The sequence below is a fragment of the Miniopterus schreibersii genome (assembly GCF_964146895.1).
Source record: "Miniopterus schreibersii genome assembly, chromosome: 7".
Classification (NCBI taxonomy): Eukaryota; Metazoa; Chordata; class Mammalia; order Chiroptera; family Miniopteridae; genus Miniopterus; species Miniopterus schreibersii.
In genome coordinates this window covers 74777377-74799531 of record NC_138108.1, presented here as the reverse complement: position 1 = coordinate 74799531, position 22155 = coordinate 74777377, and the positions used below count along the sequence as shown (strand labels likewise).

Genomic DNA, 22155 nt, shown 5'->3' with positions numbered 1-22155 from the left:
GGGGTACAGGATGACTGGAGGGGAGTGGGGGCAGAGGAACAGAGGGGCCTTGGCTCTCAGGAGGTTTGGCTGTTCAGAGGAGGAGAAAGACTGGTAGCTGAAATGTGATCAGAGTTTAAGGAAGGGCTTTTTTTTTTTTTTTAAGTAAGGCACTGGAACATATTTAAGTACTGATGAGAAGGAGGCAGTAGAAAGGGAGAGGTTAGCAATACAGTAAAAAGAATGAAAAATTGTGTTTTTAGATTCCTAAAATAAAAACAGGAGCCAGAGCCTGAGCACCCATGGGGGATGTAGCCTTGACCAAAAGGAGAAATACATCTTTCCCTTGCACCAGCATGGATGGTGGGCTTCTCATTTGGAGGCTCATATTTCCCCAGGGGTTTAGAGATTCCGCCTCTGCTGTTGTGAATAAAGCAGGCCTGGGGAGCAAAAGACAGAGAGGCAGAGTGAAGGCAGCCGGAGAGCCCGCTTCATCCTGAGACCGGAATCCTGTGGTAGGAGCTGAGCAACTTCCTGCAGGCAGCTGCCCTGCTGGGGAAGGTGATGCTGGGGGCTGCCTGCCTCAGGAGCCTGCGCTCCCTCCCCTGCACCACACCGCACTGCTGTGCCTCCCCAGATGCAGTCAGAGGGGCACTTTGCCAATATACCCACAGTCCATGGTAGAGAGAAGATACTGAAGAGGTATTTTAGGTTTCAGTTGTGGAAGCTTTTCAACCAGGTGAAGGGATTGGGAATTTATATGGAGGCAGCAAGGTGGCATCAGTTCCTTGTCACCTGGTTCTGGTGGAATTGGCTACTCTAGAGCCCTTTGGGGCCTGGTGGGCTGACTGGGCTCTGGCCGCACAGCCCATCCCATTCAGAATCCTCCTTCCTTATCCATCAATTTGATGTCTCTGTGCTTCCAGTTCATAGCCACAGTTTCTCCATGTATTGCAAAATCAGAATCTGAGATGGGGACCTCAAGCCAACAGCAGAATTTTGGGCCTGCATTCCAGGGCATGTGGCTATGCTCTGGGTGGGTGGTGGGCAATGTTTTGGCTCCGCAGAGAATGTGTAAGGCCTTTTATCAAATAGTGTTGTCTCCCCTTCCCTTTTGCATTTAGGCTCGAAGAAATCGAGAAATAGCAATTTTACATCGCAAGATTGATGAAGTGCCCAGCCGAGCCGAGCTAATACAGTATCAGAAGAGATTTATTGAACTCTACCGCCAGAGTAGGTGCATCGACCACTGAGGAACTCTCAAGGCTGGTCCCGAGAAGGACAGGAGGCGAGGGGCTTTGTCCCCCTTTAGGGTAGTGGAGCGCAAATCTTAGCACAGTCCCTGAAAGCAGCCACTGGGAAGGGCTCCATTTTATCCTCAGGCCCACTCAGCGCTCATTCCATGTAGTCCTGGTGGGTAACGCATAATCCCAGGAGCAGCACGGAGGTGCTCTTAGTGCCCCCTCTATGAACAGTTCACTCTAGTTGAGCCCTTATAGAGCAGCATTTTGAACTAGCTCCACTGAGCTCCCTGTCCACTGTCCAGCATTAGAACACATCATCACCCCATTATCTCCAGACAGTTCTTACTCATTGGCCCCTGCAGACTTTAGGCTTATGTGCTCCTCACCTTTAACAGCATCGTATTCACCCAGGAATCCAGGACTGGATCTCCTGGGCCTGAGTCAGTGATCACATCCCCTCAGGCTCTCAAACCTGTCATTTCCTTCTGTTCCCGCTGCTACTGCCACATCTGTTTTTATTTGCATCACAGCTCAGCTGAGTGACCATTAGCTGGTATGCGGCCCCTCTGCAAGTCTCATCCACACATCTGATTGTGTCACTTCCTCTGCTGGAAAATTTTCAGGAGCCCCCGAGGGCTTCCTAAATAAAACCTCTCTCCTCCTCATTCTTTCCAGGGTCGGTCCTCCCCAGTCTGAGTGGCTGCCTGGGGGCTCCTTTCTCTAAGTCCACACTCTAGTCTCACAGTCCACACACTGCCCCTGAACACACCATGCTCTTTGACACCTGAGGCCTCCACCCCTCCTGTTACCTGTGTCTGGGACCCTTTCTCCTCTGTCTGACAAAGTCCTTCAAGACCCAACTCAGATATCCTCTTCAACAGGTCCTGGACCATCACTCCTTCCTCTAGGCTCCCACTGGACACCTCAAACTCTACAGCTACCCTATCCCGTTTTTCCTCTTGGCCAGTGGGATCACTGTCCAGCCAAACTGGGCCCCCCTTTAGTCCATTCTGATTCATGCTGCTCTGCCTGCTCCATTTCTGAGTAATGGTGAAGTCCATTCCCTCAGGACTTCTGCTGTCACCACTTTCTCATCACTGCCCAGAGTCTGACCCCTTCTCTGCAGTCCTTACTGGGAGATCTTTCTCAAACATAAATTTGATCATTTATACTCTTGCTTTAAGAGCTCTAACATTTAATAACTCTCCATAACTTTTTGGATAATCTTCAGAATCCTAAATGCACTGACACAATCCTTCACTGTCCAGGCCAGAGTCACTAACTGGTTCCCCCTCAGTCCCTCAGAGCCTCCTCTCTCAGAAGGGTACTGAGTCTTGACCTGTGAGTTGGTCCCCAAGTTCAGTTGCCACTGCAGTGCAGTTGCCAGTTGACAAACTTCAAGTCTTTAAAATCCACCTCAGATTTTGCCTCAAGAACTTGGCCTCTCATATGTCTTCCTGGTTCAGTCTAGAGCACTGTCTCTACTGGAGTCCAGAATCATGCTTCATTTCCCATGTGTCTCCCATCTTTCTGAGTCCAGTCTTCACCTTTGATCCAGGTGCTCTGGTGCAGGTAATAACGGCAGTTTCTCAGCAGAAAATAGTTTCTGCCTTTAAGTTAAATCTCTTCCTTTAATTTTCTACCCTGCCTACTTTAAAGCTTTTAACAATAATAAGTAATAATAACTTGTATCTGTATATTTCACAGGAGTAAATTTCATATGTTAAGGTCCTTTTGTTGATAGGACATTTTTACACCAAAGACTTTTTTAATCAGTTGTACCAGAATATCTACATCATTTTTTTTTTAATTGTCATCAAATATCTTCATCCCCTACCCAGTCCTTGAGCTGGATGGACTGAGGGTGACAGCTACATTCCTGAGCAACAAAGCTAAAATTGACTCCTGTATTTACAGTAGTGACCTTACACTTTGGCCACCCATTGTGATCAGCTGGGCCCCGCCCCCAGAAAATCTTATTTAATTGGTCATGGACTTTAAATCTCCCCTGGTGATTCCCCTTTTCAGCCAGGAATGAGTATCGCTATTCTAAAGCTTTTAGCAATAATAATAGTACTTTATATTGAGTGGTTCTTAATGTGATTTTCATTCAAATTACACATCTTGATGTTGGAAACATTTTTTAACTGTTGCATCAAAATACTTGTATCAGATTATTAACTTCTGTTACCAGCCTTGTTCGGCAAATTTCCCCAACCTTCACCTGTCTGTGAGCTGCACTGCTGGAGGGAAATGCAGCTCTTAGGGGATACGAAAGTTAAAAGTTGATTAGTTTAAAGAATCAGATTTAAATGTTAATGGTTACCCAAGGAAACCAGAACTGCCCAGGGCCTGCTCCTCCCCCAGTTGTGCTGCTCCAGAGGGAACCTGTTTTCAGGGAGCCAGAGCCCGTGGCATGGAAACCAGACTTCACATAATCTTGGCTGTGCCTAATAGCTGTTCAGCACAAGGATCTTGAGCTATAGCTGCAAGTCCTCATCTTAGGCTCAAAGCCTCACTGTGAACCCAGGTCTTGGGATTTTATTTCTCTGGGCGGCTGTGTATTATGGGGATTTAGAGCCCTGAGGAGTGGAAGGGGGTGAGTTTGGTAGGAAGCTTTCACCTCAGAGATCTCATTCTCTGGTGAACACAGCACACTCACAGTCCTGGAATTTGGCCATTTCCTTGTAAGTCATTCTTTGGGGAAAAGTGAAGCATGAGAGGTGGACAGAAATGCAGAATAATTTTATAGGTAAAGCTTTAGGGAGCCCTTATAAATAAGTGTCTTCTTAGTCATATGCATAGGGATGGGAAGAGAAGTCACATTCATTAGGCATATATTCTGCCCCGGGATAGGCATGTCATTCCTGCAGGAGGTATTTTAGAAGGTCTCCTGAAGAGGTCTATGCTAACCATGGAGTTAAAAAGTGAGGCTGTGGCTCCTGTTCTTGGGGATGTGGGGAGGAAGAAGCCAGGCAAAAGGAAGAGGCTGTGTAGGGGCTTCATCATCCTTGCCACCTCCTCCAGGACTCCTCACCTGAGGACTTCCAAGCAACCCACATCTGACGGGGAGGTTCCTCCAGGCCCTCCTCGTGGCTGGCAGAGTTTTGACTGGCTGTGTGTCATCAGGCTATAGCAGGTCTGCACAGGCTTGTGTGCCCTGTGGGGCTTCTGCCCTGACTATAGGTCCAGAGGCCAGCCTGACAGGTCCCTTTCTTGAGGGGCTGCCTCAGGGGGAGAGGGTGGTTAGGGTGGTTTTGACACATTTTCTTATATGGTTTCTTATTTCTTTGCATTTACAGTTTCAGCAGTGCATAAAGAAACCAAGCAGTTCTTCACTTTATATAATACCCTGGATGATAAAAAGGTTTATTTGGAAAAAGAGGTAAGAACCTTTATTAAAAGGAAATACTTAGTCAGATGAGCAGTTCCCAGTGCTATGGATCCCAAGAAGTTCAAATGAACTCAGTGTCTTGGGTGCATTCAGTTTCAGCAGAAATAATGTCTGGTGTATGCCCAGTGCTGGGATGCAGAGTCAGAAGGTGCAAGATTCCACGGAACTCACATTGTCTGGGGTGACTAGGCTGGTGGACAGGTGTCTCATAGTGCATTCAAGACATGCCATTGTTAAGAGGAACACAGTGGAAGCTCAGGAGGTGCATATGGAGGGGTCCTGGAATTGATGAAACTTTAGTTTGAGTTTTAAAGGAAGGAACCAGCTAAATGAAATGGGGGTGATGGGCTTGTCATTGTTTACATGGGGAAATGTCTGTTTAATTATCAGTAGCAGACAGGCATGAACTAAAAGGATCATAAAAAGCATGAGTGAAAGGGGGTTCACATGGTACTGACAGCCCCTCCGTATTACTTTGACTCTCAAGTAAATTCATTCATGATTCAAGGCTCCCCCAAAGTGGATGACAAATGATTGGGATGGGATGTGCAACTACATTTAAGAAAAGAACAGCACTGGCCTTCACAGTAGCAGCACAGTGTGATGGAGAGAGCATGAGCTTTGAAGTCAGACAGGATTGGGTTGTAGCCTGGCTTTGTTTTCCTCACCAGTAAAATGGGACACACCTGCTTTATATTATTATGATGGGAACAGAATGAGAAAATGTGACATTCCTTACACATGGTGGTTTTCAATACATACAGTTCCTGCTTACCCCTCACTTTGAGGGTGACAGAATTTGATTGCATTTTATTACTTTGCAATTTGCACTGATTGCCATTTAATAAGAACAGTATTACAGATGTATCTTTTACCTGAACCCACATGGAGGCATCTGTCATTATTGTCACCTTTAGTGCCAGTTGTTAATCAAATGAAATAAATCTCTCTCCTCCTAGAGGGGCTGCTCTTAAGAAGGGCTGAGCTCTCATTTTCTCTGTATCCAGGGCCTTACACAGTGATGGGCACATAACAGGCATTTGATAAATGTTTGGGTAGATGAGTTGATTGCCTTTGGTGGGAAAGCTCTGCTATACATTCTAGCCTTGGGGGTCTTCCTGCCTGGCATGAGAAAGACTTGCCAGTCCTAACTTAGGGACAGGCCAGCCCCTTCTGAAAAAGCCTTGAACTCATTGACCTCCCTTCATTAGCAGTGTCTGAAGTCATTGCATTCTTTTAAAAAATAACCCTTTAGTAAAGGTGTTTCATATCCTTATAATACATTTAGATTTTCTTGTCTTATTGTCATATCCTGGATTTCTCCAGTCTTTATTTTATTTGCATACATTAAGGTATACTCTTTGCTGTAAATATCTATGGGTTTAACAAATGCTTAATGTCATATTTACCATTACAATATCATGCAGAATAATGTCATTACTCTAAAAAAAATTCCTGTACTTTAACATGTTCAACCCTCCTTTCCTTTCTGTCCTCACACTCTGGCAACCAACAATCTTTAACATCTCTATAGTTTTGCTTTTTCCAGAATGTCATATTATATAATATGTAGCTTCTGCAAACTGGTTTCTTTCACTTACTATACATTTAGGAATCTTCCTGTCTTTGTATTGTTACTTCATTTCTTTTAATTACTGAAGAATATTTCACTGTATGAGTGTATCATAGATTGCTTGTCTCTTCAGCTGTTGAAGGACATCTAGATCTTTTGCCTTTCCATATTAACATCAGAATTGTTACATTAATATCTACAATATAGCTTGCTTGCCTTTTGGAAGGACTTACATTAAATCTGTATTTCCAATTTGTATTAATAAATAAATACATACATACATACATACATACATACATACATACTAGGAGTATGCAGAAGAGTGAGAGCTTTTTAATTCTAAGCCATATTATCACAGAACTTTGTATTTGAATAAATTGTGCATTTTATTCCAAATCTATTATGCCTGTGATATTTTAGCTAAACATCCCAGTGGAGTCATAAGGACAAGACTATCATTTCCATGTTAAAGACTGTGAACCTGAGGTCCAAGTATAGTAAGTGCTTAGTCCTGAGCTCACAAGTTGAGTTAGTGACTCAGCCAGAAAGAAGAACTAGGTTTCTGGTTTCTCCAGACTCAGAGCTCTGCCCTAGGTTGTACCATTGGGACAGATAGAGGGGCATATCATGCTGAGGGGAGACAGTTGCCATGGGAATGGAGGCCTTGACTGATGCATTCTGTGGAGCCTCTCAGAGCTGCCCAAGAGCTGACCACGTTGGCAAAAAGATTTTGTGGGAACGAATAGGATTGACACAGTGTTCTCACTCCCCACCCTGACTAACCTGTGCTCAGCTGATAGCCCTCAAAATAAAGTGCAGTGTTTGTGAGATAGAAGGGGCAGTGGTGGCAGCTTGCCCACAGAGCCCTAATGACAGCTTAGCATCTTCTCTGGGGATTTATGTCCCTTCAAGGAGCCCTCTTCCTACATTCCTGTCACCTTGGGGTGTCCAGGTAGATTCTCTGGGAAAAAACGACAGGGCTAAGAACATGTTTCTGTTTGTTTTTTTCACATGACTTTCATCTTCATGAATATTGTGTGCTCTTCAGAAGTGATGCCCAGAGCAGGACAGGCTTTCAGGGGTTGAGCACAGGAATCTTTTGATCTTTTGCTTACAGTTTTTTCTTTTTTTTCTTTCTTCCTCAGATTAGCCTGCTGAACTCCATTCATGAGAACTTCTCACAGTGAGTACTGTTAGACTGTCAGTCCACCTCCCTGTCAGTGTACAGTGGGTCCTGCACTTTTCTCGCTCACCTTGGTGCTGCAGTAGTGCGATCAAGCAAGACTTAGTGCTCGGTGTGTGATGCGGAGACTTCACCCCTGCTGCTAGTGCAGATGTGCATGGCCCTTGAGTTCTTGCAAAAACACACTGATATTAGAGTGAATTTTAAAAACACTGAGGAATATCTTAGGGAAAAGTTAACTTTCAAATAAGTTGCCTGTGCCTAACTAATATAATCTATTTGTATGTTACATTTGTCTTGCTCTGATTAGATTAATACCATTTGTTCTTGAGGACATAGAGATGTTTTAAAATTTAGATAATGGAATAATCTATATAATTTTTTTTAATCCTCGCCTGAGGAAATGTTTTTATTGATTTTAGAGAGGAGGGGGGTTGGAGAGAGAGAGAAACGTCAATCGGTTGCTTCCCATACCCACAACCTGGGTATGTGCCCTGGCCGGGAATTAAACCCACAAACCTTTTGGTATATGAAATGACGCTCCAACCAACTGGGCCACCCTGCCAGGGCATAATCCATAGAATTTTTTAAAGATTTTTAAAAATTCTTGTAGTAGACTTTGTTTTTAAGTTAATGTGCATCCTCTGAACTACTTCATTCAGATATGAATTTTTTCTCCAAAATTGGATGGCAGAGTCCACCTGTACCAAAATTATACCAGCCCTCAGACATGCATGCCCATTGGCCCACCACCATGCAGGCAGCTTCAGGGCCTGCTCTCCGTATAGCAGGCTTCCTTTCCTTCCGGCACAAATCTCTACTGCCCCCTGACAGGTGACCAGTAACTTAAGATCTTAATAAATTACAAGCTCCAGATGTTAGGCTCCATTTCCCTGTGATGAGATTCAGTTAGTGACTTATAACCTTGTGGCATTTCTAAAAATGGTGCCTTCATCTTTGTGTCTTGACATTTGAGAGAGCCTGCCGTTTGAGCATTTTTGTGATGAGTACTGTTGCCATCCTTTGGAAGAATTCCTAATCCTGGTATGCGCGCATTCTGACCCTAGTGGTGCCACTTCCTCCATAGAACTGGAGGTGGAGGGGAATGTTTTAGGACATCAGGGAATCTGCTTATTTACCTGCTGCTTCTAGAAACAGAAGCAGGTTTCCCAGCCTGGTTTTAGGAAAATCTCAGAATATGTCTAGTAATCTTGAGCAGTGCCTCCAAATCCTCAGATTTTTAAGAACTAAATGAGCCCTGGCGAGTGTTGCTCACTTGGCTGAGTGTCATACTGGTGCCAGTTCAGTTCCTGGTCAAGGCACATATCCAGGTTGTGGGTTTGATCCCCGTTGGGGTGCATGCTGGAGGCAGCTAATCAGTGTTTCTCACATTGATGTTTCTCTCTCCCTCTCTCCCCCTCTTCCTCTCTCTCTAAAATTCAATGAAAATATATTTTTTAAAAAAACTAGCCCGGCCGGCTGGCTCAGTGGTCGAGCGTGTTTCTAGGACCCAGGAGGTCATGGTGATTCCCAGTCGGCACATGCCAGGCTGCGGGTTGGCCCCCAGTAGGGGGCACACAGGAGGCAGCTGATCAGTGACTCTCATCACTGATGCTTCTCTCTCTCCCTCTCCCTTCCTCTCTGAAATCAATAAAAACATACTTTAAAAAAAAAAAAAAAGAACTAAAGGGAATTCCTTCCCTAAGCAGTACCTATTGTCATTCAGAGTGAAAAATAGTTTTGTCAGTTCTGGTGAAATTTTAACTTAAGAAAATACATCTTACTGAAGAAAATTATAGAAAAAATGAAGAAAAGATTAATATTCAGTTATAAAAACAGGCTAATTTTTATGCCTTCCTCAGAGCTTAGAATTCTCAACTGTGGGATCCCCAGGTTCCTCCCGGGCCCACTTGTGAAGGCCTAGTGGCCTCTTGGGGCATCCTCTGGGTTTGAGGCTGACTCCGTGGCACCTCCTCCTTACTCAGAGCCCTGTATGCTGATCATACTTTCTTTGGTTTTTCTTTCAGAGCCATGGCTTCCCCTGCTGCCCGGGACCAGTTTTTACGTCAGATGGAACAGATCGTAGAAGGAATTAAGCAAAGTAGAATGAAGGTCAGGTGGCTTCTCTTGTATAAGGCAGGTTTTATACTAGTGATGGAGAAGAGCAGCCCTGGGAAGAACAGGCTTCTCCTGGTTGTCCGTGGTGGTGTACTCTCCATCCTGAGGACACATCTTCATGTCTCTGCTGGGGCAGTGCCGGCTCCCAGGGCCTCCTGCACTGCTGGTCCACAGGCAGCCCCTAGCAATAGCTCCCACAGTTGAACACCTTCTTTGTCCCAAGTACTGTGTTAATCCGCCTAAAGCCCTTCTACCTGAGTGGTGTTATACCCGTTGCAGATGAGGAAAGCAACTTCACCAGCAGCCTTCCTCTCTTGCCCAGAATCATTTCCTCACTAGATCTTTGGTTCCTGACGTTCTGCCCTTAGAGATGGATTCCTTAGGGTCTTAAGAGCATTGTAGGTTTCAGGAGCCTCCTATAGAAAGTGCAAACAGTTGCTAAACTGAACTCTACTAAAGTGAGAGGATGTTGAGTGCCTCGGAAGTCAGAATAGAAAATAGAGGAACTGAAAGGGGTATGGGAGCTCCAGAGGTAACCTTGCAGAGAATCATCCTGTGTGGGGACAGCATGGGTTTTCCTCGTTGTGGCTCTGCATGTGGCCCTTTTGTCAATAGCCAAGCAGACTCATTGACTGACTGTAAGCCAGACACAGCTATGGTTCCTACTACTTACCAGGTGAATCCTCACGAGTACTTCCAAATGTCTCTTGCTTTTGGTCCTATTTAAAAAATGTATCACACCAGAGTGGTCCTCAGGCAAGGCAGTAGAACAAGCTGGGGACTTAGAGTATCTCCTCTAAGGACCTTGGGGCAGTGTCCAGTGAGTGATGCCAGAACGTAAGCAAGTGGAAGAAAGGGTTGCCTGTGGGACCTGTCGTCATAACGCACTCGCAGAAGACAGACATCCAGGCTACCTATGTTCCCATCTCACAGGTGATGAACCAGGGTGAAATCTCTCCGTATCCCTTTCCCTGTGGAAAAATACTAACTTCCCCATTAATAACCAGTAAAATGATGTCAAAGGAGAAAAAAATGTATCACTAGTGACAAGACTTTTCATCCACAAAGATGAGAGCTGATGTGAGCAACACCTGCCTGTGCATAGACACTTACCCAAGGCAGGGCAGGCTGTCTTTGCAGAGAACGAATGGGTCCCTTCTGATGGCCTGGGGTATGAGGTGGGTGGAGGACAGAGCCTGGCTAACCCACATCTCGGTGGTGGACCTTGCCACCCTGCCCTGCTGCTCCTCAGCTGCTCTTGCTAAGAGTAAAGAGTAGGAACTTACTGGGTTTCCCTTTGGCTTCTCCTTTCTGTGTACTGGGAGATGCCTTCCTGGGGCAGGTAATGTCCTGACCCCTCATTCTTTCCATCCCCCCCCAGGCTCCATGCCGCTGCACCTCGGCGCTGGATCATTCTTGCCATACAGGGACCACCTATGCAGTGTGGGATGTGTATGGCATCCTTGGCTTCTACCCGTAGATGCCAGTAGCACCATTTCCTCACAGTAGTGGCAATCTAAACTCTCCAGACACTGCCAGATGTCCTCTGGGGGGCAAATTAGCCCTTGGTTGAGAACCACCAACCTGTTGATTGTGAATTATTTTTAGTCACACAAAAAACCTAAAATGGAACAGTCAGTGCCCAATGATAGGAAAAATGCTGAATAAATAGGGCCTCTATGGAATATCATGCAAATGAATAAACCAGCCTCAGAAATGACATAAAGAAGGAAGATACTGGAAGGAAATCTGTGAAAATATTAGTAATAGTTGCCTATTAGATGTTGCAAACAGCCCATGGTCAGAACGTATCTTTTCATTACCATTTCCCACAACGTTTTAACAGATGGAAAAGAAGAAGCAGGAGAACAAAATGAGAAGAGACCAGTTGAATGACCAGTACTTGGAATTGTTGGAAAAACAGAGGCTATACTTTAAGACTGTGAAAGAGTTCAAGGAGGTAAGAGGGAGGTTGGCCGGGTATGTAAAGCTATTCACTTCCAGGTGAGCCTGGAAAACCCAGAGCTTCATTGGTTTTCCACTGGTCGGTGATGGGAAGTAGCAGGTCAGCAGCGTGATCGACAGTGAGGCATGGCATCTGGGGAGGTCAAGTTTGCATTGTTCTGAGGCCATCTTGGGGCTCTAATTGAATGTTCCAGGAGACATCACATCTTTTTTCATTTTCCTAACACTTAATAAACACATTAAATTCATAAAAGGCATTAGCTCATCTCAAGGGCCACCTAGCAATGACATTTGTTATAGATTCAGGTCTAGAGCTTTCCCTCCCCCTCAACCTTAGGACGGGGAGGGACCTTGAGAAGCTGTGTAGGAGGAGAGTGAACTCTGAAGTGTGCCAGGCTTGGGTGGGAATTGTACCTTTACCACTTACCAGCTGTGCACTCAGGCAGTGACCTCGTCCCTCCAAGCCTCAGTTTCATCGTGATGGCTTCTGTTGGGTCAGATGAGAGACAATCACATCTAGCACTGTGTCTGGCAGCTGGGACACCCAGCAGTCACTGAGTTCCATTTGTCACAGTCTTTTCTTCCCTGCATTTGGGCAGGATTACTCTCCACTGTTCCAGAAAGAAAGGCGTTTGCCCTTTACTTAAGAGGTCTTCCAGGAAGGAGACTATTTCACCACCTCCCAGGATCTCAGCAGCATTATTGCCAGGGATTTCTCACCCCCATTCTAACCTAAGTAGTTTGAGTGAGTTTAGAGATCTCTGAAAATACAGAGGCACCAAAGGAAAGTTGTAACCTGGTGTTTGGTCTCCAGAGTAAAAGGAAATAATCTTTCCATGCCAATAATTTTGTTCTTGTATATTTTTGAGACCTCCTTTCTTTCCTTCTCCATCTTTTCTTTCTCTACTTCTCCTTACCCTTTTTGTAATTTAACTTTTGGGAGCCACTACTCTTGGGCATTTCAAAATCTTTCATCTTTTCACTAAATGTTTTTCCAGCTCCTGTCATGCCCCTGGGGGTGTATCAGGGTATCAGGCTGTAAATCAGACTCAGTCAGTCCCTGTTTGGGCAGACAGATAACAAGTGAGGAAACAAACCCTAATAAACTAGTTATAGCAAGTAAGTAATTTCAGTCTTTGCCATGGGGGAACTAATGTATGTGTGGTCAGGAAAGGTCTCTCTCAGTTTGGAAGGACTTGGCCATGGACAGACAAAGAGTCCTTCAACCAGGGAGCAGCCAGGCAAAGGCCTAAGGCTGGGCAGCACAAGAGAGTGACTGGGCGAGGTGTTCCAGGTCTAGGAGCTGGAGCTGAAGCTGAAGTTTCGGAAAGACCAGTGAACTGGCAGGGGACAGTCAGGGACTCTTGCCTTTAATTCAAGTAACTCACAGGGAAGGCCCAGAGAAGAGCTGTCTTTCACATGTTGCCGGTAACGCCAGCACTGCCCTTTTCACAGCAGAAACAAAAACTAGATGGGGAGGGGAAGTATATGTTGTCAGAGTCAAAGCAAATAATAGTGAAATGGAAAAGTGCATTCTTGCACTACAGGCCCTAAGGGCCTGAAGACTAGGATGACCTCTAAAGAAGACAGTTCCTTCAGATACAATATGCATCAAGATTTCTGTGTTCCGCTGCCTCAGACAGTCATTCTCACCACAGAGGCGCAGCGTGGGTCCCTCAGAGCCAGGCAGCCCCTAGACCAGGTACTTGCCGTGCCTAAGTGTTCTTCAGTCCAAAGCACAGTGGGGAAAAGGGAGGAGAAATGTAGTATGTCCTTCAGGCGCCTAAATGTTTTTTATTTAAAGGCCTCACCTTTTTAAAAAAGCATGTTTTCGTTTTTTGATGTTAAAATTGACTTCCTCATAAAATAATGGTGATAGTGCATTGTTCTTTTTTTGTTAGCATTTTACTTGGCAAAAATATGAAATTAGCAACCATCTGTCAGTGTTCTCAAACCTTCAGGTTTCTTCCACAGGCTCCTCTGAGGTGATTTGGGGTGATTTGGTGTTGAGGTGATGGTGGTGGCTGGCTTGCGGCTCCCCAGTCTCCTCCCATACCTTCAGCCAGAGTAATTCTGATATTTTACATGTTGCAGTTCCAAATAAGATCTCATTTTTGGTAGAAAACTAGTTTAAAAAGTTGGGCTTTCATCCCAGGGTGGAGTCTTCTCTCAGAACCTTCTCTGTCCTGCCTCCTTTACCTGCCTCCTCCCCATGTGCTTGATTTTATGCTCCCGAATTCTGAATTCCCACCACATCCTGGTCCTAGCACTTGTGCTGGCAATAGTTGCTCATCCTGTGGAGCACAGTATTACTGTCCAGAACATGGCCTGTGACCACCTTAGTAGTTCTCTTTACTTCATGTGGTTTGCTTAGGGACCAGTCATGCTCTCATTCTGACTTCCAGCCTTCTCTGGTATCAAGACTTTCTGATTTGAGATTTGGGTTATCTGTAAAATTCCAGTGTCTCGCTCACCTTGGAAGAGTGTGTTAATAACAAGTCTGCCAGGAAACAACACAAATCACCTTAATTGCAGTGTTACATCAATTAATTGTGTCTCTGAACCACAGTATCTCCCAAGGTCACCAAGCCAAGATTTAAATTGTAGCCTGGACCAGTGACCGCAGCTGGCTGTGTATGCGTATCTTGAGTAAGCTGAAGTGCTGTGTCTGGCACATGGAAGGCCCCTATGGTTTTAAGCAGGAAAGAAACAGAGGCAAAGAGACGTTTTCTCTTTTCTTCTAGAAAAAAAATGTCGAAAGGACCTTTTCTGTCCAATAGAAATGTATCATTCTGTAGTCTCCCAAAAGGCTTCTAATAGATTGCATGGGTCTTAATCAGTGTTCACACCCACCGGGTGACAGCCTGGGCAGCTTTCCTGAACCTTGGGCATCTGCTCCACTCGGAGTTACCCCTGCTGGGACTCTACCATGGGAGGGTGTGCATGCTCCTAAGTTATTTTTGCCTCATTTAAAAGGTGAGGTGGGTGACAATTGAAGCTAACTTATTTATTCATTATTTTATTGTTTTATGTTTCATGGGAATTTTAAAGATACACAGAAGTAGAGAAAGTACTGTAACAATATTACTATCTACTTGTTCTTGTTCCATCCCCACCCTCCCTACTTCGGGGGGTGAGGGCTGGAAGTTTTTTTCTCCCAAGTAAATCTCGGTAACTAATTTTTAAAAGGAAAACTTTCTTAACTTTTCTAATAGGATGTTATTCAATTTCACCTTTTTTCACTTCCCACCTCAGGAAAAGTTAACTGCCCCCCCCACCACCACCACCACCACCAGAAACATGTGCTCAAAACATGTCAGAGCACCTCACTTTTGACAGAAGAGTTCAGCCTCACGCCCAGCCCAGGGGCCTGCCTAGTCCCCAGCTCTGGGTGAACGATGAGTATAAACCTACAGTGAACTGGCATCTGTCTTAATAAAACCAGGGCCATTGCAGTCTTGAGCCATGACGCTGCACAAAGAGCAAAGGGCCTCCAGAGAGCCGGGAGCACTTAGGCCAAGGGAGATGGAAACACTGATTTGGGGTCTTGTATGCAGAGGGCTCAAGGGTGAAACAGTGGATCTCCAGGGAAGCCTGGCTGCTGGAGGCCTGGACTTCAAGCTCAATCTCTCCAGGCTCTTCCCACTACCACGTCACCTCTCAGTTTAAAGCAGGGCTCCTTGTGGCATGGCCCAGGGAAGGGGTGGAGATTTCTGCTAGCAGATGGAGGTAGCCTGAGCTATCAAGGCCAGTGGGAACAAGGGGCAGGAGGACACACAGTGAGAAGCCTTTGAAGATATCTGAAGAAGAGTATAAAATGATGCAGAGGTGACCTTGTGCACTGGACATCAGTTACACAGGCAGGGGATGGGGACAGTGACCTCCCTCAGCAATGTCCCTCAGCTTGTACAGTAATAAATCTCATACAGCTCATTCTTCAGGGGGCAAGGTGTCCCTTGATGTGTATTTCTCGTCTTCTATGCATTTCTGTCTTTCTTAAAGTTAAGGATATTCTTAACCTTCACTGTTGTCAGAGTAAGAGCTTTTCTGCTGCTTCGCTTGCTGTGCTGCTTAGTCTATCTCCAAGGACCTTCCCCCACACTCCTTCCTTCACGTAGTAACCCAAGATTGGCACGTAACTCTGCTTTTAGCTTCTGTCCCCCTGAAGGTGTTGAGGCTTCCAGAAACATTTTGGAGAGACAATGCCTAATCCTGTCATCGTGTTCTCAGTCTGACAGACAGACTGTGTCATTGTAGCTGTCTTGGTATTGAAAGGCAGCATGTCGCCAGGAAATTTCACCATACTAGTGATAGTGCTAGGGGGCCAGTTCATTTGGTAAGAAGTTGTCTCCCATGGGACTGGGGGAAGGACAGCAAGACCACCTGGGCCTCACATGGGTGCTGATGTAGCCACCACCTCTCTGTACACACTCTCTCTGCTTCCCCTCCAGGAGGGTCGCAAGAACGAGGTGCTGCTGTCCAAGATGAAAGCCAAGGCCTCCTGAAAATTCCCAGCCATCGTCGTACGTCATTGATTTATTTTAAACGCCATCTATCAACTACATGATGGTGAAATCGTTCCAGACGCTACAGTGGAGAGATGCAGGTGTAATGATTTCCACACCCCAGATATTTTCTCTCCTGTTGGCTTCCGTTCCACCTCTGTGATGGTCGTCGTTGATGGAATCAGACAGTGAAAACATTGTGGCTTAGATAACACCCCTCATCCTCTGCTGAAATGCGGCAGTATGTGTTCTCTGTGTCGATTCAACTTTTATTTCTGCAGTAACTTTGCACATATGAAGGTACCTGTATTTGTATGGACTCTGAATAAAAAGGAATTCATTGGTTCAGCAAATATTAATTGAACAACCATTGACAAGCAAGCATTGAGGGCGATGGAACTATCAAACACAGTCCCTGCAGTTGGGCACCCAGCAAGTGGGCCAGAGAGCAGATACAGCTTCTGTCGCTCCACAGCTTGGCCACCTGGGATTTTCTTAGTAAACAAAGGCTGAATGACCATCCCATGTGAGTTGAGTGTTGGTCACTTGGGCCCTTCACTTGTCTGTGGTTCCTTTTGTTCCTGGCTCCTCAAGGTGCCGGCCAGCAGGCTTCATGGCATATTAACTAGAAAGAAAACCCAGTGTCTGCTGTTGGTTTAATCCCTACGTTCTACTCAAGTTCATGTCACCAAACCTTGAAAACAGGGACTTAAATAAGAATGATACCTTATCATGCTCTAGTTCTCATTTCAGTCATAGCCGACATGCTGATGGTCTTGTGCATCCCCTCATTCCTGTCCCTTATACTCTGGGCAGGCCGTGGTCTGAGCTCTGAGAGGAGACACCATTCGCTGCAGTCCAGGGCAGTACATGGTAATCGCAGAGTGATAGGCGATTAGCAGGTGTCAGAGAAGAGAAAGAGCAGTGAGGTGTGCAGAGACTCCGAAGACGTGGAGGAGGCACGCTTTGGGCTACATATGAAGAGGTCACACCATTTTAATAGGCACATATAGGTGGGAAGGCCATTTTGGATAAAGACGACTATGACTAAACATTGAAGGGTCCGGAGAGTAGAAGGCATGCTTGTTGCGAGAGCATTGGATGGGCCGGTCTCTGTGCAAGAGGCTTTAGAGACCAGTCCAGAAAGATGGGCTGGAGCCAGACTTTGGGGAGGGCCTTAAAGGGGAGGCTGAAGAGTTGACTTTACCCTCTGGAAATGAGCAGTCCAAACCAAACAGCTCCTCCTCCCCTGGCACCAGGGATCAGCAACTGGAAGCCCCAGTGTGAGGTTTGCACTTCATTCTGCATAAATTGCACACATACCAGTCAGTAGGTTTGGACCATAAAACTTAAATAGTGTAGGCAAATGGGTCAGGACAGTCACAGGATGGCCATGTACATTTTTAGTTCCCTTATGTATTTGATTAAGCACGGCTGATGTGTACAGACTGAAAAAAAATCTCACACTGGATTTAACAGCAGCCATTGGATTCTGTACCAGGGCCAGCAAGGCCTTTGTGACGGTGATGGCTGCTCCCGGAGCTGGGGGAAGGCAGCATTTGAGATGAAATTCCATGTGCTGAACCATGGACATCTTCACTCAGGCTGGTCCCTGGACCATGGTCATTGTGGATTTTGAAAGGACTCAGTGAAGTTAAAGTAAGAAATTACCAAAGAGCAGGTGGCACTTGGAGGGCAGAGGAAGGAAACAGCAGTTTGACTAAATTATTTCAGGTTCAGGGGAACATCTCCGTTATCTTGTTGAGAAGCTCATGGACCTACTCCCTAACTGACAACTTTCTGAGCAGTTAGATGATTTGGATATTTGTCCAAAGGTGGGGAAGAGTAGTGGGTGGCACTCTGGGGTTACTGTAGGCCACCTCTGTGTTGCTGGGAAAGTATGGCAAGACCTATCCAAAACAACTCAAAGTTATTTCTTATAGTGGGGGCATTTATGTTGGGCTATTTCTCTGATTAGTGACATTGAGCATTTTTTTATGGGTCTAATGGCCATCTGTATGTCCTCTTTGGAGAAGTGTCTATTCAGGTCTTCTGTCCATTTTTCAAGTGGATTGTGTTTTTGGTGTTGAGTTGTATGAGTTGTTTATAAATTTTGAATATTAACTCATCACATGTATCATTGGCAAATATCTTCTTCCAGTCAGTAGGTTGCCTTCGTTTCCTTTGCTATGAAAAAACTTTTTGGTTTTATGTAGTATCATTTGTTTATATTTTCTTGTTCCCCTTGCCCAAGAAGATGTATCAGAAAAAATATTGCGCCCGGCCAGGCGTGGCTCAGTGGTTGAGCGTTGACCTAGGATCCAGGCAATTGGGGTTCGATTCTCAGTCAGGGTACATGCCCGGGTTGCGGGCTCAATCAGTGACTCTCTCATCATTGATGTTTCTCTCTCTCTCCCTCTCCTTTCCTCTCTCTGAAATCAATAAAGATATATTTTAAAATATATATATATATATATATATATATATATTGCTAAGAAAAATATCAGAGATTTTACTACCTGTATTTTCTAGGAGATTTGCTTTTAAGTCTTTTAATCCATTTTGAGCTTATTCTTGTGTGTGGTGTAAAAAAATGGCCTAGCTTTCTAATTTTTTTATATGTCTTCCCAATTTTTCCAACACCCTTTACCCCATTTTATGTTCTTGGCTTTTTTGTCATATATTAATTAGCCATATAGGTGTGAGTTTATTTCTGGGCTCTCTATTCTGTTTTATTGATGTATATGTTTGTTTTTATGATAGTACCATACTGCTTTGATTACTGTGGCCTTGTAGTATAGTTTGATATCAGATAACATGATACCTCCAACTTTGTTGTTCTTTAGATTGCTGTAGCTATTTGGGGTCTTTTGCGGTTTCATATAAATTTGAAGATTATTTTTTCTAGTTCTATGAAATATGCCATTGGTATTTTGATAGAAACTGTATTGACTCAATATATTGTTTTGGGTAGTATGGACATTTAATGATGTTAATCCTTCCTATCCATGAGCACAGTACATGCTTCCATTTATTTGTATCCTTTTCAGTTTCTTTCTTTAGTGTCTTATAATTTTCTAAGTACGGGTGTTTTACCTCCCCAGTTAGATGTATTCCTAGATATTTAAAATTTTTGATGCAATTGTAAATGGGATTGCTTTCTTAGTTTCCCTTTCTGATAGATCATTATTGGTGTATAAAAATGCAATCGATTTCTGAATATTTACTTTGTATCTTGCGACTTCACTGAATTCGTTTATCAGTTCTAGTATTTGGGGGAGAATCTAGGATTCTCTATATATAGTATCATGTCATCTGCAGATGATAAGTTTTACTTCCTCCTTTCCAGTTTGGATGCCTTTTATTTCTTGTTCTTGTCTGATCACTGTGGCTAGTACTTCCAGTACTATGTTGAATAGGAGTGGTGAAAGCGGACATCCCTGTATTGTGGGTTTGTCATAATAATGACCTTATTATGTTGAGGTATGTTCCCTCTGTTCCCACTTTGCTGACAGTTTTTATCATAAGTGTGTGCTGGATTTTATCAAGTGCTTTTTCTGCGTCAACTAATATGACCATATGTTTTTATCCTTCATTTTGTTTATGATACACATTTATCAATTTGCGGATATTATGCCAAACTTGCATCCCAGGAATAAATCCCACTTGATCATTTGTATGATATTTTTAATGTATTACTGAATTCAGTTTACTAACATTTTGTTGAGGATTTTTGCATCTATTTTTGGCCTATAATTTTCTTCCTTTGTAATATCTTTACCTGGTTTTGGAATAAGGATAATGCTGGCCTAGTAAATAAGCTTGGGAGCCTTTCCACCTCTTGAATTTTTTGAAGTAGTTTGAGAAGGATACATGTTAGTTCTTCTTTGAATATTTGGTAAAATTCACCTTAAGCCATCCAGTCTAGGACTTTTGTTTGTTGGGAGATTTTTCATTACTGCTTCTATTTCATTAGCTGTACTCGGTCTATTCAGATTTTCTGTTCTTGATTCAGTTTGAAAGAGTGTATGTTTCTAGGAGTTTATTCATTCCTTCCAGATTGTACAATTTGTTGACATATAGTTCTTTATAATATTTTTATAATATTTTTTTATTTTTGTGGTGTCAGTTGTCTCCTCTTTCATTTCTTTTCTTTTTTAATTTATTTATTGATTTTTGAGAGGGAGAAAGAGAGAAATATTGATTTGTTGTTCCACTTATTTATGCATTTGTTTGTTACTTGTTGATTCTTATATGTGCCCTGACCAGGGATCAAACCCTCAACCTTGGCATATATTGACCTGGCAAAGCTTCCATCTTTCATTTCTGATTTTATTTATTTGGGTCTTCTCTTTTTTCTTGATGAGTCTGAATAAGGTTTATTAGTCTTGTGTATCTTTTCAAAGAACCAGCTCTTGGTTTATTGATCTTTTGCATTGTTTTATAAGACTCCATTTTGTTTATTTCCACTCTGATCTTTATGATTTCCTTTCTTCTCACTTTGAGCTTTGTTTTTCTTTTTCTAGTTTATTTAGGTATAAGGTTAGATTGTTTATTTGTGGTTTTTCTTGTTTCTTGAGGTAAACCTGTAATGCTATGAATTTTCCTCTTAGTACTGCTTTTGCTGTGTCCCATTAATTTTGGGGTTGTTATGTTTTCACTTGTCTCAAGGCATCTTTTGATTTCTTCCTTGATTTCATTGTTCACCCATTCATTGTTTAGTAACATGTTATTTAGTCTCTATGTATTTGTGTGTTTTTCCATTTTTTTCTTGTAGTTGATTTCTAATTTTATACCATTGTGGTAGGAGAAGATGCTTGATACAATTTTAGTCTTCCAAAATTTATTAATATTTGTTTTGTGTCATAATATATGATGTCCTAAACTGTTCCATATACACTTGAAAAGAACATGTATATTCTGCTCCTATGGGGTGAAATGCCTTGAATATATCAATTAAATCCATCTGGTCTATGTGTCATTTAAGACCACTGTTTCCTTGTTGCTTTTCTTTCTGAAGATCTATCCATTGATATTGTGTTAAAAGTCCCCTACTGTGTATTACTGTCAATCTCCCCCTTAATTTTCTTCAAGATTTACTTTATATATTTATGTGCTCCTGTGCTGGATCCATAAATGTTTACAAGGGTTATATCCTCTTGTTGGGTTTACCCCTTTTTGATTATTTGTCTCTTTTTATAGTCTTTGTTTAAAAGTCTATTTTGTTGATTATAAGTATTGTTACCCAGCTTTTTTTTCATTTCCATTTGTATGAAATATCTTTTTCCATCCCTTTACTTTCAGTCTTTATGTGTCATTCGTTCTGAGGTGGGTCTCTTGTAGACAACATTTATATAGGTTTTCTTATCCACTTAGCTACCTTGTGTCTTTTGATGGAGCATTTAATCCATTAACATTTAAAGTGATTATTGATTGGTACTTATTTATTGCCATTTTATTTTTTACAATTATATTTTCTTTCTTTCTTCTTAAAGAAGTTTGCTTAACATTTCTTATAATACTGGTTTGGTTGTAATGAACTCCCTTAGTTTTTTCTTGTCTGGGAAACTCTTTATTTCTTCTTCAATTTTAAATGATAGCTTTGGTGGGTAAAATAGTCTTGGTGTGGGTCTTTGCTTTCAGTCACTTTCTATAATTCATGCCAGTCTCTTCTGGCCTGAAGTGTTTCTGTTGAGAAATTGGCCAACAGTTTTATGGGAGCTCCCTTGTAGGTAGCTGTCTTTCTCTGGCTGTTTTTAAGATTCTGTCTTTTTCACCTTTGCCATTTTAATGATGATGTGTCTTGGTGTGAGCCCCTTCAAGTTCTTCTTGTTTGGGACTCTCTGCACTTTCTGGATTTATGTTTCCTTTTCTTTCACCGGGTTAGGGAAGTTTTCAGCCATTATTTCTTCAAATAGGTTCTCAATCCCTTGCTCACTCTTCTTTTTATGGTACTTCTATGATGTTTTCCCAGAGATCCCTTAAACTGTCCTCATTTTTAAATTTTGTTTTTTCTCTTTGCCACTTTGATTGGGTATTTTCTCCTACCTTTTCTTCCAAATAGCGGATTCAGTCCTCTGCTTCATCTAACCTGTTGCTGATTCTTCTAGTGTATTCTTCATTTCTGACTTTTTAAAAATAGTTTCTGTGTCCCTTTTTTATGCTTACTTTCTCTTTAAGTTCTTACTGAGTTC

The 22155-nt window shown here is 43.2% G+C and overlaps 1 protein-coding gene across 2 annotated transcripts in view; it reads left to right on the top strand.

Moving 5' to 3' along the window:
* CCDC93 (CCC complex scaffolding subunit CCDC93) overlaps nt 1-16484 on the top strand; it is an 81957-nt gene extending 65473 nt beyond the window's left edge. For both annotated transcript variants that reach the window (XM_081141884.1, XM_081141885.1), the window contains exons 19-24: nt 1104-1212; nt 4526-4608; nt 7336-7373; nt 9401-9485; nt 11338-11451; nt 15908-16484. In XM_081141884.1, the coding sequence (XP_080998010.1) occupies nt 1104-1212; nt 4526-4608; nt 7336-7373; nt 9401-9485; nt 11338-11451; nt 15908-15961 (483 nt within the window). In that variant the 3' untranslated portion in view covers nt 15962-16484. The remainder of the gene's footprint in view (nt 1-1103; nt 1213-4525; nt 4609-7335; nt 7374-9400; nt 9486-11337; nt 11452-15907) is intronic.
* The last annotated feature ends 5671 nt before the right edge of the window (nt 16485-22155 follow it).